This window comes from Eleutherodactylus coqui, chromosome 8 (assembly GCF_035609145.1).
Source record: "Eleutherodactylus coqui strain aEleCoq1 chromosome 8, aEleCoq1.hap1, whole genome shotgun sequence".
Classification (NCBI taxonomy): Eukaryota; Metazoa; Chordata; class Amphibia; order Anura; family Eleutherodactylidae; genus Eleutherodactylus; species Eleutherodactylus coqui.
Window position 1 is genome coordinate 209,284,782 of NC_089844.1, and position 17,596 is coordinate 209,302,377.

General features: G+C 45.7%; 1 protein-coding gene across 2 annotated transcripts in view; it reads left to right on the forward strand.

Annotated features, from left to right (window-relative positions):
- Positions 1–370: 370 nt before the first annotated feature.
- Positions 371–17,596, forward strand: part of ANKRD44 (ankyrin repeat domain 44) — a 152,661-nt gene continuing 135,435 nt past the window's right edge. For both annotated transcript variants that reach the window (XM_066577276.1, XM_066577277.1), the window contains exon 1: positions 371–509. In XM_066577276.1, coding sequence (XP_066433373.1) covers positions 483–509 — 27 coding nt within the window. In that variant the 5' untranslated portion in view covers positions 371–482. The remainder of the gene's footprint in view (positions 510–17,596) is intronic.

Here is a 17,596-nt window from a genome sequence, read left to right on the forward strand (position 1 = left end):
CTAAGCATTATTGAGGTGCTATAGAAGAAGACTGGTCGTGTATCGCCCTTTCAGTTACTAAACATCAGCAGTCTTTATGAAGAGGATGTCTAACCAGGGCTGTCTGCACCGATGGTGGAAACGTGGTGGCTTTGTATGATTCACTTTGTTTCTGCCTCGCTGCATTGTATAATTACCCTTTTTTTTCAATTTTTGTATATTTCTATGGATTTTAGATTTTCTTCTCAAAAACGAGGCCGTGTGTGAGGCGGTTCCACCCAGGAGAGGTATTCTCTCTACAATAAAGCACAGTAAACCAGAAGGACGTTTTTATTTTGGTGACGATGCCGTAAGCTGTAGAGCGCGTCTACTATTACTTCCTGTTTCTGTAGCGTCTTTGCAGTTCCAAGGAAGTAGAAGTTAGAAGCAGATATTTTTCTTATCGTCTGGCCCCTCTACTTTGCTTTGTGACCAGACTCTGTTGGTGCGCAGCCTGATAAACAATGGCTCGCATGAAACTTACAGACCAGGTAGGTACAAATGGTGGATCACGACTGCTTCTAAATGTAAGCCTGGCAGTATGGGCCGGGCCGTGGATTGCACATGGGCCGGGCCGTGGATTGCACATGGGCCGCCGGTTAGTGACAGTCAGACTGGAATGTATTGGCTTTGGTGAACGGATTGTTTCCAACGAGAGAAGGTACAAACCGAATGAGTAATGTGATATGGATCACTGAGCACATCATGTATTAGTCGCTGGTGAGGGATGAAGTGACTGGACCTTATGTTATCTCACATGTATTCCCAGTACAGAATGTGTAACTTATTACTTCCATAGATGACTGTAAATGTCAGATACTGAAATGAAGACTCCGTTCATCGGGGAAACTTTTGACGTTTGCTAGCATGCTAATTGTGGATGACAATAAGGGTTGTCCTGTATGCGTTGGTGGGAATGATTCCCTTAGTTGATGCTACCATTGGAAAGATAATAAGTCACAGTGACAGATGTTTTTGTACCCTATTTTCTTAAATGACATTCCCATCCAAATCTTACGTTAAAGAGTATACACCATCTCGGGGTGCACATACATAGTGCTGAAATTAGATTTTATTCACATCTCTCAATCTGGTGTTGGGCTGCCTTTGGCCTCAATGACTGCAGTACCTCCCCCCCCCCCCTCCCTCCAACACACACACACCACCACCACCACCCACTCACTCACACACGTACCTAATGCTCATACATTCACTCACACACATGCCTTCTACCAAGTTCCCATAGATGAGTGGAAGGATTTGCCTCCATTCCTCAAGGAGCTTCAGACAGTGATCCGGGGGATGATGGTTGTGTTGGGTGTACATGGATATGGCGTTCTAGTTCATCTCCAAGATGCTCAATGGTACTGTGGAATCCAGGCTTTGGGATGGCCAATGGAGTTTACAGAAGTTCTGTTCCTCAAACCGGCATGCTGAATGACATGGTGCTCGGTCATGTTGGTGGAGACATGGAGCTGTACCAGAGTATTACCACAGGGGAGGTGATGCCACATTGGCCGGATGTCTCTGTACCCATTGGTGGTGAGGATGGACTTCACTATAACCAATGGCTCTAGTCCTTATCAGCAGAAACTCCCCCCCCCCTCCCCTCCTACAAGGCTTTGTTGTCCACTTTCTGTCAGCTTACGAGGTCTCCCTGAACGTGGAGGCACTGCACACACTGGGTGGCTTTCATCTCCCAATGACATGGCCAACAGTGGACTCTGGAAGGTCCAGAAGCTGCGATGTCCATACTGATTTGTTGATGACATCCCACCACCAGACCCCGTTGTCAGCTCTACACCTGGTGACAGCCCCCCATCAGACCCCGTTGTCAGCTCTACACCTGGTGACATCCCCCCAACAGACCTTGTTGTCAGCTGTACACCTGGTGACATCCCCCCAACAGACCTTGTTGTCAGCTCTACACCTGGTGACATCCCCCACCAGACCTTGTTGTCAGCTCCACACCTGGTCACATCTCCCCACCAGACCCCGTTGTCAGCTCTACACCTGGTGACATCGCCCCACCAGACCCCGTTGTCAGCTCTACACCTGGTGACATCCCCCATCAGACCCCGTTGTCAGCTCTACACCTGGTGACATCCCACCACCAGACCCCATTGTCAGCTCTACACCTGGTGACATCCCCCATCAGACCTTGTTGTCAGCTCTACACCTGGTGACCTCTCCCCACCAGACCCCATTGTCAGCTCTACACCTGGTAACATCCCACCGCCACACCTCGTTTTCGGCTCTACACCTGGTGACATCCCCCCACCAGACCCAGTTGTCAGCTCTACACCTGGTGACATCCCCCCAACCAGACCCAGTTGTCAGCTCTACACCAGGGGGCATCTGATGTCTTCTTTCAGGATATGGCTGTGTGATACTCTTCTTTATACTTAATGCTCACACATGGAATTTGCATATCCCCTTTGCTTGACAGCACAGGATTGGTGAGGGTTTAATACTTTTGTCAACATACTATATGTTGATTTGGAATGATTCCCCTAGTTGAAGGTACCATCAGAAAGCTAATAAGGTCAGAGTGGCAGATGTTTTTTCCCTTATTTTCTTCAGCGTTGGGCTTGGATATGTTGGAGATGAGATGAAACAATATATCTCTTTCCCTTAATACATGTAGCTTCTCCCTTCAACCTGTTGATTTTGTTTACAGAATTTCATTAAGTTCTTTTTTAATTAATTTTTTCTTTATCTTGTGTTGGCAAATATGACCGTTTTGGTGTCACCTGCTAGAAGCTTGGCTTACTTTTATATGAATTTTTTTTTTTTCATCCTAAAAGGGTGGTCCAACACCCTTGCTAGCGATATTCTGTCATGGTTGTGGACAGGCAGCCTTACAGTTTGCACTCACCCGCAACAGCTCCAATAACCTGCGCCGCTTATCGGAGCTGTTAACCCTTTAAATGCCACTTTCAGTTCTGACAACAGCATTTAAATCCCCAACCGATGTCCGGGGGTCCTGTTCGCCCCCCTAGGGTCTTAAAGGGGGCACTATTACTACTGGGGCTGATATAGGGGATACTATTAGTAATAGTGTCCCTTATATTGGCCCCAGTGGTAAGGTTCACTGAGAGAGGGTGCTCCATCTGTAATGACCTCAGCCCTCCGCTATGTTATCATGGAGGACTGATGGATTGCTATAACTGGATGCCAGTTCATGGTGTCCAGGTCTGGCTTGTCCTTTCATTGCTATGAGAAATTAATTCTGTACTGCAATATATATGTCAGTGTGATCATAGCATCACAGGTTCAAGTCCTGTGGAGGAATACAAAAAAAATTACCCATTTTCATGCACTTTCCCTCTTTTTTCAGACTTTTTTTTCTTAAATAAAAAAAAAACTGTTAGTTTGTCACATCCATAACAATCTATTCAATAAATTGAACATACTTTATATCCTGCACAGCAAATGCTATTGAAATACAAAAACTGAGCCAAAATGCTGCTTTTGGTCATGTCGCCTCTCGAAATATGCACGAAAAGTGATTTTAAAAAATCACGTTCCCCAAAATGGAACTAATTAAAACTACGGCTTGTCAAACGAAAAAACAAGCCCTCACAGAGCTCCGGCAATAGGAAAATAAAATTGTTATGGGACTTTGAATGGAAGTCTTCAAAACAAAATCCAAATAAAAGGGTTTTTATTGTCCAAAAGTGGAAAAACCTAAAAAAATCTATATATACTTTTGGGATTGTTGTAATAGTACCAACCAGCAGAAGAAAAAACAAACCCATTTATGCTGCTTGATTAAGGGCTCATGTCCACGACTGTGTTTTCACTGCGTATCACACATGTGTTGAACGGAGGCGTGATGCGCGGTGAATGGAGTCAGTGAAAGTGAATGGATCCAAGCACACCGGCGTATCGATACACACGAGAAGTAAATCGCAGCATGCTCTATTTCTCTGCGTTCCACACAGCGTGAGGCCTGTACACTTGTATGCGCTGCGTATGATACATTGTCCATACACAATACATTACATATGAAACAGAGCAGGAATTAAAAAGAAGATAAATCCCAGCGCGCATGCCCGTGCCCGTGTGATATGTGGGCATGTGTAGTGCCATATGTGGTCCCTGCTGGCAGAGCATTTGGCTGAAAATGTGTAAGACACCGTGAGGAGACCCACATTTTACACATACGCCCGTGGGCTTGAGCTCTCATGCCGTAAAAAAAAAACAATGGCAGAATAGATGAGTTTTTTCTTCCTGCCCTGCAAAAAAAACTTAAATAAAAGTTATAAAATATGTGTTCTGTACCCAAAAAATGGTACCGATAAAAATGACGGCTCACTGTGCAAAAAACAAGCCTCAAACGGCCGAGTCGACATAACATAAAAAAGTTACGGCTTTTGAAGAAAGGAGATGAAAATCCCCCCAAAAAGTCAGATCCTTATAGCCAAAATAGGCCGTATCAATGAGAGGATGAACGAGTTCTATTTGATGCGTAAATGTCGTTTTAATCATCTGAAGATGTTAAAGATGCAGCAAATCTCCTCGTAGAAATGTGGTTTCCTTCCAATAGTTCGTATGTATAAATGTTCACGGAGTCACTTCTAGCACTTCCTGTGTACTTGAGATTTCCTCTTTCTTCTCTTTTAGCTGTCTCAGTTCTTCTTTATGAGTTTGTTGGTCTGGTGAAGCTTCAGTCCATAACTTGGTATGTGGTAATGGGAGTGGTTGTAACTACAGCTGTGGCCACAAATGCTAACCTGATGGAATGGCTGGCCTAGATAAAGCCAATAAATAGCGGTACAATGAGACCTCAACAACAAGACACGTCTGGAAGTGGACAGCCCCCTTATTTAGAGCAGATCTACTATGCATACCGCAGACTACAGAGAGAACCACCCGCCGCTCAGGGGGAACAGTTTTCAATACAACTTTGAACGGTCAACTGGGAGGTTTTACTGTATAACACACAGTGCATAGCGATGTATGCTCCAGCACCCAGGGTGCGTATCTCCATGTCGCTGCGCTCCAGCAAATTCTGACACCTATAATGATGAAATACCTATAGATTAACCCAGGGGTGTAACCATAGGGGATACAGGGGATGCCGTTGCACCCAGGAGCCTTAGGGGGCCCATAAGGCCTCTCTTCTCTATATAGGGAGCCCAGTAGTATGAATAAAGCATCATAGTTGGGGTCCCTGTTACCAATATTGCATTGGGTCCCAGCAGCATTAAGTTGCGCCTCTGGTTAACCCTTTCCCACTGCGCCCCTTTCCTTGTACGGACTTGTTTTTGACGGGACGAGTTGCATTTTTCAGTGAACGGCATCATTTAACGTACTAAAAAATGTACTGGAAAACCTAAAAAGAAAATTCTTACTGTGGAGAAATTGAAAAAAAAATGCAACTCCACAATTTTTAACGAGTGAGCGTTAGTTTTTACAATGTTCATGCTGATGTTACTTCATGCCGTGTATCGGTGTGATTACAGCAATACCAAAGTTATAGGTTTTTTAATGTAATACGACTTAAAAATAAATAAAATGACTTTTTAAAAAATTGCCGTTCTGACTCCTCCTTCCCTCCCTCCTCCCCGTCTTGGATACGGGGTGACTAAAAAGCAATTCTGCAATGTTTATCATTTATTTCCGACCGTGTTCACCATTCAGGATTAATTTGTGATATTTTAAAAATTTGCATACACAGTAATACTACATTTTTATTTTTTGATGAGACAACTGGAAAAAGGGCGTTTTTTTAAACGTTTACTACTTTTTTTTCCTCTAATATTTAATGTAAATTTTTTTTTTGTGCCCACAGGGGACTTAAACTTGCAATTGTTTTATTGCATAATACTGCGTTCTGATAGGTAGACTGTCAAGACATGCTACACCGCAGGGACTGGCTGCATCTTAATGGGGAGGGTGCAGCTGTGCTGGGGGATAAGATGGCTAGAAGGCTGGAGGAGTGTTTAAACTAGGGACTGGGGGGGAGGGCAAAATGAGAAATAGTGGGGTAGCCAGTGTAGATAGCGATCCGGGTCCAAGCAAAGGGAATGGGGGACGAGCAGGGGGTGGGGTTAGTACAGTTAGAACTGACAGATCAGCCATAAGTACGAATAGCAACAAAACAAATTTAAAAAACAAAAAAAATGATATAAATTGTATGATCACGAATGCACGAAGTCTGATCGGTAAAGTGGGTGAGCTTGAAGCAAGAATGACTGATGAAAACTATGATATAGTCGGAATTACTGAAACATGGCTTGATGATAAGTGTGATTGGGCGGTGAATTTGCAGGGGTACAATCTCTTCAGAAGAGACCGAAGGAACCTGAAAGGGGGAGGGGTATGTCTGTACGTCAAATCGAACTTGAAGCCGAGGCTACGGGAGGATATAGGGGTAGGAGATGAACAGGTGGAATCTCTGTGGGTAGAAATACAGGGAGGAAAAAATAACAAAATCCTGATAGGGGTCTTCTATCGACCACCAAAAGCAACAGAAGAAACTGAAAACTTACTACTAAGGCAGATAGAAGAGGTGTCAAAGCGCAACGAAGTAATTATCATGGGGGACTATAATTATCCAGATATAACATGGGAGAAGGAAACCTGCAAATCTCACAGGGGTGATAAGTTCTTGAGAGTAATCAAAGACAATTACCTGAACCAACTTGTGCAGGAACCAACAAGAGGGAAAGCCATTCTGGACCTAGTACTAACCAACAAACCGGAACGTATAAAGGGGGTGCAGGTTGAGGGGCACTTGGGGAACAGCGACCACAATATAATCAACTTCCAACTGTCAATCAATAGGAAGCCTTATCAGGGGGCGACAAAGAAACTAAACTTTAGTAAAGCAAAATTTGATCAGCTTAGAACTACTATCGGTAACATTAATTGGGACAACATCCTCAAAAATATCAGTACGGAGGACAAATGGGAGGAGTTTAAAAGGATCCTAATCACCTCATGTGAGCAGTTCATTCCCTTTAAAAATAAAAGAAACTCAACTAAAAGGAAACCAATGTGGCTCGACAAGACGGTAAGGGGGGCAATAAATGAAAAGAAGAAAGCGTTCAAACTACTAAAGCAACAAGGCAGCGAAGAAGCGCTAAAATCATACAGGGGAAAAAACAAAATATGCAAAGATAAGATCAAAACTGCCAAGGAGGAGGCGGAAAGACGGATCGCAAAAGAGCAAAAACAACCCGAAGCTATTTTTCCACTATATTAACAGCAAAAGGATTTGCAGGAAGATCGCTGGCCCTTTAAAAAACAATGCAGGAGAAATCATTGATGATGACGAAGGGAAAGCAAATCTACTAAACAGTTTCTTCTCAAGTGTATTCACAAACGAAAAGGAAATGCCACACGAGATGCAGGGGAATAAAACGAACCCCTCACAAAATATCTCATACCTAACGCAGGAGGAGGTGCGGAAGCATCTAAAGAAAACTAAGATTGATAAATCGCCGGGCCCAGATGGATTACACCCAAGGATACTAAAGGAACTATGTGACGAGATAGCTAGGCCGCTATACCTAATATTTCTAGACACTATCAAGACCGGTGTTGTACCATTGGATTGGCGCATTGCCAACGTGGTTCCAATTTACAAAAAAGGGAGCAAAAGTGAGCCTGGTAACTACAGGCCAGTAAGTCTCACTTCAGTAACGGGAAAAATTTTCGAGGGGATTCTGAGAGACGCCATCGATGAGTACCTCAAGGAAATTAAGGGAATAACTCCTCACCAGCATAGATTCATGAAGGGTCGCTCATGTCAGACAAATCTGATCAGTTTCTACGATGAAGTAAGCTCTAAGCTGGACCGGGGGGAGTCTATTGATCTCGTATATCTGGACTTCTCTAAAGCCTTTGACACCGTGCCACATAATAGGCTAATATACAAAATGAGGCAGCTCGGACTGGGCGAAAACGTGTGTAAGTGGGTAAAAAAATTGGCCCAGAGATAGAAAGCAGAGGGTGGTAATAAATGGTTCGTACTCTGATTGGACCACAGTCGCTAGCGGGGTGCCACAGGGTTCAGTATTAGGCCCCACTCTGTTCAACATATTTATTAATGACCTGATAGAGGGGCTGCACAGCAAAATATCAATATTTGCAGATGACACAAAATTATACAATATAATTAATGCAACGGAGGACAATGTGCGGCTACAAACGGACCTGGATAAGCCGGGGGCTTGGGCAGGAAAATGGCAAATGAAGTTCAATGTTGAAAAATGCAAGACTATGCACATGGGCAAGAGGAACGGATGTCACAAATATTCACTTAATGGGGTACCACTAGGGAAAAGTGATATGGAAAAGGATCTGGGGGTATTAGTGGATAGTAGACTAAACTGGAGTAACCAATGCCAGTCAGCTGCTGCAAAGGCAAATAAAGTCTTGGGGTGCATTAAAAGAGGTATAGGGGCGAAGGACGAGAACATTATCCTCCCACTATATAAGGCACTTGTCAGACCTCACATGGAATACTGCGTACAATTCTGGTCACCGGTGCTCAGGAAAGATGTCACAGTGCTTGAGGGGGTTCAAAGAAGGGCAACTAAACTAATACATGGAATGACGGGACTGGAATACCCAGAGAGGCTGTCCAAATTGGGACTATTTACTCTAGAAAAAAGAAGGTTAAGAGGCGATCAAATAACCATGTATAAATACATGAGGGGACAATACAAAGATCTCTCCCAAGATCTGTTTACACCCAGGACCATGACGGTAACAAGAGGACATCCGCTACGATTAGAGGTAAGCAGGTTTCATCACCAACATAGAAGGGGATTCTTTACTGTAAGAGCAGCTAGACTGTGGAACTCTCTACCGGAGGAAGTGGTGATGGCAAAATCCATAGAGGAGTTTAAAAGGGGACTAGATGTCTTTCTGGAGAGGAAGGATATTACAGGATATAAATCTTAGGTTAAGTGTCAATCTGGGTATACAGGCAGGTAGGAACTATTAGGGGTTGGTCCAGGGAACAGTCTGATTGCCATTAGGGAGTCGGGAAGGAATTGTTTCCCCAAAAGGGCTATCTGGCTTCTGCTCTTGGGGTTTTTTGCCTTCCTCTGGATCAACTCAGTAGGATAGACAGGCTGGACTAGATGGACATTGTCTTCATTCAGCCTTACATACTATGTTACTATGTTACACACACACACCTTGATAGGCAATCGTCCTTGGGGGCCTTCAGAAGCCCGTTACTGCCATGACAACCGAAGGGCACTCTTGGACAGCCTAGCAGGGAGAAAAGTGGGGGCAAGCGTTCAGGACCCCAAATGCCAATTAGGGCATTTAAAGAGTTAACAGCCACAATGGGCCTGAACGCTCATTGTGTCTGATGCCGACGGGTGTCAGCTGTCAGAAATGGCTGTTGTAGTACCCCAAAGTTGGGGTCCCACAGCACTGCTATAGCCACTTTCTGAAATTGGGAGTATATCTCTTTTAAGTATGAAAAATGTGTGTATATACCTTTTAGAATATGCTAACTAAATGTGTTTATGCTACCTAACCCTGCATGACTTTGCAGAATACACCCTAGCCTGCTCTAAGACTTGTTAATCACCCCTAGCTAGAACTGGGATTGGTTAGTTAGCTTTCCCCTAGGTCAGGATTGGTTAGCAGGGAGTGTATAAAAAGTAGAGAGTGGGCGGGGTTAGATAGTTTAGTCCAGGCCTGCAGAGAGTCTAGTCCAGGGAAGTCTGCGATAGAGACCGGGGAGGAACAAGGTGAACATCTACAACAGCCAGTGTGGTGGGAAGCTAGAACATCTAAGTGTGAGTACTCAAATACAAGAAAGGTTTAGCAGGGAGAGGAGAGAGAGAGGGAGCGAAAGTACAGGAAAGAGAACAAAAAAAAGGAAATTAACTCATCTTTAATGCAACAGTCAGAGCCAGGGAGAAAAGCTGGAAGCTAAAATCCATTCCCTGAGACCAGTTTAAAAATAAACAATGTCTGATACTAATTCAGAGGACTCAATATCTGGAAGATTAATTAAACATCTATGTCAAGAGATTGTAATGTAAATTGTTTTACTGCTGCAAGTTCAACAGCTCCCTCTCTTCCTGCCAATAAAGAGTTAAATTGTTTTCACCATCTAAGTCTGCTTCCTGAAGTGTTTCCCACCAACCACAACATCTGCACTGAGGTACCACATGACACTACAGGAGAGCAAGGACTACTACCCCTACAATGGTATAGTTCTCCACTTTTTATTATTTTTGTTCGGAATGGGTCCCTACCCATATACAGACTGGCGTCACGACAAACCAACACTTTCCCCTACCCGACGCCATGAGTGGCAGGTTATAATATCTCCCTATATTTTTACCCCTGGTGTAGTTAGACCTTAAGACCGTCATTTTTCCACCCTGCCAGGAGGAGCAGTAGAGCAACCGTGACTACCATCTCATTTTCCCCTCGCTGCTTAACACCTCCTACGTCTGGGTCGCTGCACTGACGCTCCATACAGGCACAGAATGTGTACCATACAAGTATAGTGCATGTTGGGCAGGGGTTAGGGAAATAGTTTGTGTTGTCATTTGATACCCAGAAAAATAAACCGTTCTTTAGTGCAACATATCATCAGAATAAAAGGGCCGAATGTGATACAAAATTGCTCACCTTTCTGAGTTGTGCAAAGCAGGCACAATATCAGATAATGGCATATATAAGCTGCTGCCCCCTTAGAACAGACAGGCAGGATGACCTCTGTGCGACTGAAATTAAGGGTTAAAGGGGGGCGTGGCCTGCAACCAAGATGGACGGTCGCACCTAAGTAAAGCTCCCAGGGGATCCTCTAAAAATCCTGCCAAAATCCTGGCCTATCTCGCTCCACTCACCTCCCCGAGGCACCGACAGGACCCACACACCCTGCTGCAGCTGCAGAACGAGTGACAGCGGCGCCTCCGAGACCCCACTGGACGGCGGGGACCTCGGGATGGAGCGCGGGAGTGACCGCTCGCCAACGCCCTGCCAGCACTCCCAGCCGTGAGCCGGCGGCACTGCGTGCCAGAGCCTCCAGTCCCGCATATCCCCGCCACATCATCGGGACCGGTCCCCGGCACCTGAAGTCGGCATTGAAATAGACCGCGGCTCGCTACCATCAGTGGCGCGACCGGCCACGCCGGACCATACAGCTCGGCCCCCCCGCGATCAGCGAGGACCCACACAGACCCAGGACAAGGGCCATCCCCCGGACCCCGGCGAGACACCTCAGCAGACGCGCCGGGGACTTGTCGTCCTGCTGCCGGATTCCTCCTGTCGCGACCTGCTGACGGAGCCCCGGGCGAACTTTTTTCCCTGCAAGCCCCGATCAGACTGCAGGCGGGCCTTCCTCTCCCGCCGGACAGGACTCATCAGACCAGCGGCACACCGACCGGAGCTGCCACATTGCTGCACTGTGCCAGTCTGCTCGCCGGCACACAAGACCTGCAGCGAATTCCACCTACCGCTGAAGCCCTGCTCCAACAGGCCGCAAACTGCGAACCACCCAGACGAGGGAGAGCGAGACAGACCCTGGGCAAACTCCAGAACCCACTATGCGACAACTTCTTGAAGCTATCAATATCTGCAAATCCTCCCTCACGGGCAAAATAGACGAAATCAAAGCAGACGTTTCCCTGCTGAGGCAGGATTTACAAAATATGCGAGGCAGGATGAGCGAGATGGAAGACCGCGTCTCTAATATTGAGGACTCCCTGAGGCCACTCCCGGCAGCAATACACAAAGCTACCAAACAATCAGAATTCTGCCAGTCCAAGATGGACGACTTAGAAAATCGCCTCCGCCGTAACAACCTACGAATAATCGGTTTGCCAGAACGTGCAGAGGGCTCGCAACCGGAGACATTCACCGAGAACTGGCTAAAATCGATACTGGGGAACGACATCTTCTCAGCCTCCTTTACCGTGGAGAGAGACCATCGTGTCCCAGCCAAACCCCCGCCTCCAGGGGCCCCCCGCGCCCCTTCCTGGCAAGGATTCTAAACTGCAGAGACCGTGATGTTGCACTGCGTCAAGCCAGACTTAAAGGCCCACTCAAATATAACAATTTGGTGATCTCCATTTTTCCTGATTTTTCCGCGGATTTACAGAAGCAGAGAGCCACCTTTATAGAGGTCAAGAAAAAATTCAAGGACAGAAACATCCCTTACTCCATGGCCTACCCAGCCCGCCTGCGCATCGTAGCGGACGGAAAAGTCCTTTTCATGCAGTCACCAGCCGAAGCCATGGAATGGCTCCATATGCATCCCATACCACCCGCGGACGCTGGATCCTAAATATGTTGTAGCTATATTCTAAACCTTATTTACAATGTTGTTTTCTATAATTCCCCTGGCCTACTGGGAACAATGCGCAATTAATACTTATTAACTCCCACATCGGGACCTCAACAATAAATAAGACGCAAAACCTATTAGGCTCAGTTGGTGCCACTACTTCCCTTAAGGCCATAGGAATTTCCCCTACTTGCAACAACCGTTACTCTCTCGTTAGAGCGTAACTTAGAGTTTTCTTTTCTTGACATTCCCGTCATAACAGTTAAACGGAATGTCACATGTTAATTATTTACAAGCGGCCATAGCATTCGCCCACCAGTAGCCCCTGGCAAATGTCATCTGCATGGGGGACTTTAACCAAGTAATGGACTCAAATATAGACAGGTTCCATACATCTTCCACAGCCCCTACCACAGCTAAATCCCCCCTGCAACAGCTAACTGACAGTGTGGGTTGGGTAGATCTCTGGCGCATCCATCACCCCACTACCCATGAATACACCTGTCACTCCCTGGGACACAACACCCTATCCAGAATCGATTATATATTCGTCTCCCCATCTCTAGCAATTCATCTCTTCAACATAACACACTGCCCGCGAGGCATCTCGGACCCCTGCCCGATACGATTATCCTTAGAATTCCCCCAATGCAAGATCATCCCCACCTGGAAAATACATCCATTCTGGCTTAAACTTATCGATACCGGCGACCAAACACCCGCCCACATATCAACCTTTCTGGACGTCCACAACAACAACACCCACTATGCCCTGAAATGGGATACCCTCAAAGCTTACCTCAGGGGCTGTCTCAAATCTGCCATCACTCACATTAAAAGATCTACATCCCAGTCCGACCGCGATATTGAGGCCCGGGCTGTGGAAGCGGAAAAACTATACATATCTGGCCCTACAGACTCCAACAAGGTAGCATGGCTTGGCATGTCCCGCCTGTATAGAATTCAAATCCACGAAAAAACCAAACGTAAATTATTTTTCACCAAACAATATTACTTCGAACTGGGGAATCAATCTAGCCACCTGCTGGCTAATCTCATCAGGCGGGAGGGCCAGGCCAACACCATCCTTAAAATCAAAAATCTACAAGGCGAGACGGTCACCGACGCCCAGTCCATCACAGAACGATTTAGAGAATTCTATGCCAATCTCTACAGCTCCTCTACTAACAAATCCATTACAGACACCCTCAGTTACCTCCAAGATTTGGTATTCCCAACACTCAATGCCAACCAAATAGCGCTTCTAGAGGCCCCAATCTCCCTAGAAGAAATCCAACAAACCATCCAAGATATGGCACTCAACAAATCCCCGGGCCCAGATGGCCTTCCCATTGAGGTATACCAAAAATATAGCGAACACCTTACCCCACTGCTGCACGAAACATTACTCCAGGCCCAACTGGGCAACTCCCTTCCCCCCTCCTTTTATAAAGCCACTATAATCGTTCTACTAAAGCCTAACAAAAACCCGCTAGACTGTAGCTCCTATCGACCCATTTCGCTCTGGCGATCCGCTTGAGATCCACTTCCGCCGTAACCGGAATCAGGTGGGGGGGCCTGGAGAGTAAGGTGGGCCTTTATGCGGATGACACGATCCTTTTCTTATCAAACCCTGAAACCTCCTTCCCCCAGGCCATGTACCACATTGAGAAATTTGCCCAATTTTCAGGCCTACAAGTCAACTGGTCCAAATCCACGATCCTGTACATGGACCAAAACCCTGTGATAGATCCCTCAGTAGCTAGATACGGCCTGGCAGTGGTATCCACATTCAAATATCTTGGGATAAACATAACCCGAAACCACAACAAGGCCTTGGAGGAAAACATTAACCCTCTAATTGAAACCATAAGACACAAACTTAAACAATGGTCCAAGTTGCCCCTATCAGTTGCAGGACGCATAAACCTAGTCAAAATGGCTATACAACCGAAATGCCTATACATTTTACAACATATGCCTATGATCGTCCCCAAACGATACTTCCAATCCCTAAACTCCTACATCTCCTCATTCATATGGGGCTCATCGAGGCCTAAACTAAGCTTAACGTCACTACAGAGACCCAAGAACCAGGCTGGAATGTCCCTCCCAGACCTTAGATTATACTACCTAGCTGGCCAGCTACACAATATCCGTCCGTGGTTTCAGGATATAGAAAAACCCATCACAGACCAATACCTTGAACATCAAGTGAAAGGCAACAATCTGTTGGTGTATTTGGAGTTCTCCGATTGCTCTAACCCCTCCGATTTATTACCACTCCATAGACTGGCGTTGAGAGTGTGGAGAGAAACAAAATCCCTCCAGAGATTTAATGATACGGTATCCGATCTCCCTCTCTGGAATAACCCAGGCCTGACGGCTTTGCAGTCAGTCCCGGACCCCCAATACTGGAGGAGCCTGGGGGTCGTTTCACTGAGAGATATATACACAGACGGTATACTCCCTACATTCACCCAGCTGCGCGACTCAATACAATCCCCACACCTTCAACTATTCAGATTCTTTTAACTCAGGCACGCACTGTCCACCCAATTCCCCCCCAACTCTACTCAGATATCCAATTTTCCTACAATCTGAATCCTTACATCCCAGGGACCCAGGGGCTTGATTTCGGCACTCTATACACACCTGCTCTCAGCTAAAATAAACCATAACCCGCTTCCAGTCTTTAACAAATGGATGCTCTCCATCCCATCCCTCACAACTGATGATTGGACAGACATCATGGAATCCCACCTGTCTGTCTCTCCTGCCGTGAACAACAAATTGATCCAACTTTATATAATCCATCAAGCTTATCTCACCCCTAGCCGACTACACAAAATGGGCAACATCCCCTCAAACTCATGCCACAGATGCCACCAACCTGGGGCGAACTTTTGGCATCTAATCTGGGACTGCCCACCAATCAACAACTTCTGGTCTGACATTACCGCCTTTACAAACTCACTTTTATTATCCCCTTTCACTAGATCAATGGATCCCAAAATAATCCTATTTGGCTTACTGCCGGAAGATCAATGGCCCAAATATACACGCTCCTTCCTCAGGAAAATACTGTTCCTGGCCCGCAAGGTGGTAGTACTACACTGGGTGGCTGCAGACCCACCCCTACTAACACAATGGATAAAACTAATAAATGATGTCAATCCCTATGAAAAAATTATTTATAAAAACGGGGGATGACCGGGTAGGTTTCAGGAGATCTGGGGCCTCTGGCTCATCAACCGCTATACTTTATCATCAACCTGATCTTCATCCGGGCTCCTCCCCTCCTCCTCCCCCCTCTATACCTTCCCTCTCTCACATCTCTCTCATTCCTCTATACATTTGATGGGCCTATCTGCAATAAAGTCCATCAGTAGTACATCAAGGGTCCACCGTCCAGGATCTCTGCTTACCAGCTGTTCTACAGACCAGTGTGCTCAGGTACTGAGTTGATTTCTGCAGGAAACAGACAGCTCCATTCTCACTCCAGTGGCCAGGTTCTGCATTACAGGCAATGAAGTGAATAGGAACTTTGCATGTAATTCCATGCCTGAGCACTGCAGTGGGAACAGTGCTGTCTGCTGCCTGCAGAAATCGGCTCAGTGCATGAGTACACTGATCTGGAAAACAGCTGATCTGGCCCTAGGTGTTGGACTTCCACTGATCTACTATTGATGGCCTATCCTGCAGATAGACCTATCAATAGTTTGCAACTGGACAACCCCTTTAATCCCTAATTAGATTATAGGAAGTAGAAGAGAAAAATCAATTTTTAGTTTGCTTTTTTTTCAAAATATATATGGAGTGAACAGGAACTTTCAGTGCGTCTTGTTTCTACGGTGCACAAACTGCAACAAAAGCCACATGATAACTTTATTCTCCGGGTCGGTACGATTACTACGATACCAAACTTGCATAGTTTTTTTTTACTGTACTACTCTTTTTTTTTTTTCAAAGACATTTAATTTTTGTCAATTATTTTCTGCGGTCATTTTGTGCGCGCAATAACTTTTTTATTTTTCCATCGACGTAGTTGAGCAAGGGCTCATTTTTTGCACGCTGTCTTGTAGTTTCCGTTAGTACCAGTTCAGAATACATATAACTTTTTGATCACTTTTTGTTGCGTTTTTTCAGGGAGACAGAGTAGCTGAAAAAGTGCATTTCTGGCGTTCTTTATTTATTTTTTTTCGGACTACGTTCACTGTGCGGGGTAAATAATGCGCTACTTTGATAGATCGGACTTTTACGGACGCGGCGATACCAATTATGTATTTTTAATTTTATTATTTCATTTTTTAAATTATAGATATGGCAAAAGGGGGTGATTTAAACTTTTAATACTTTTTTTTTACAATTAAAAAAAACCGTTATTGTTCTTTTTTTACATTACTTTTAAGTCCCCCTGGGGGACTACAACATGCGATGCTTTGATCGTTCCTGCAATATGCCGAAATGCTACAGCATTACGTCATACTGCAATTTGACAGGCAGCCTATCAAGCCACCCCATGGGGATGGCTTGATAGGCAGTATGCTGAGGCAGCCCTGGGGAAAGGCCCCCAGCTGCCATGACACCTGCACGGCTTCCCTGATCTCACTGCTGAGGGGGCCATACAGGACCCCCGAACGATTAAATGCCGTTGGCAGAACTGACAGCGGCATTTAAAGGGTTGATAGCCGCTAACGCCCACGCTGTATGAAGAGAGGTCGCCCTGCGACCTCTCTTCATACATACCCCGACGCTCCAGGATGTAAATGTACATCCTGCAGCGGGAAGGGGTTAAAGCACCCCTCTGGGCCTGGAGAAACAAGGATGTGTGAACCGCTTCTTTGACTACCTGTTGCATACTGTGTATTAGTATGCATCTGCTTTGATTGGCCAGTGTTGACCATGTGACCAGTGCTGGCCAGTCAGATCATCTTGTAGTGTCTTAGACTACCAATGCATGCAAATGCACAGTGTACATCAGGTAGTCAGAGAGTGGTGTGGCCATTTTTGGTTCTCCAGACCTGGAGGGTCGCTTTAATTGACAGTGTGGAGTGATTACTTTTGGGCAATGTATTATGCCATCTCTTGCACAGCATCAGTTTGTATCCTTATCTCCTTGTGTGGTTTGCTCCTTTCTTATGTCTTTTTGTCAGGCATTACTTGTGAGTTTACTGAATCTATTCTGTTTGATCTATCCCTGGTGCTCATCTCTTTCCCCTACTCTATCTAAGGTCATTTCAGGGAAGCCCCAGGTTCCTGTCACAGTGTTGTCCTTTTCAGGGTGGTGCTCCACTT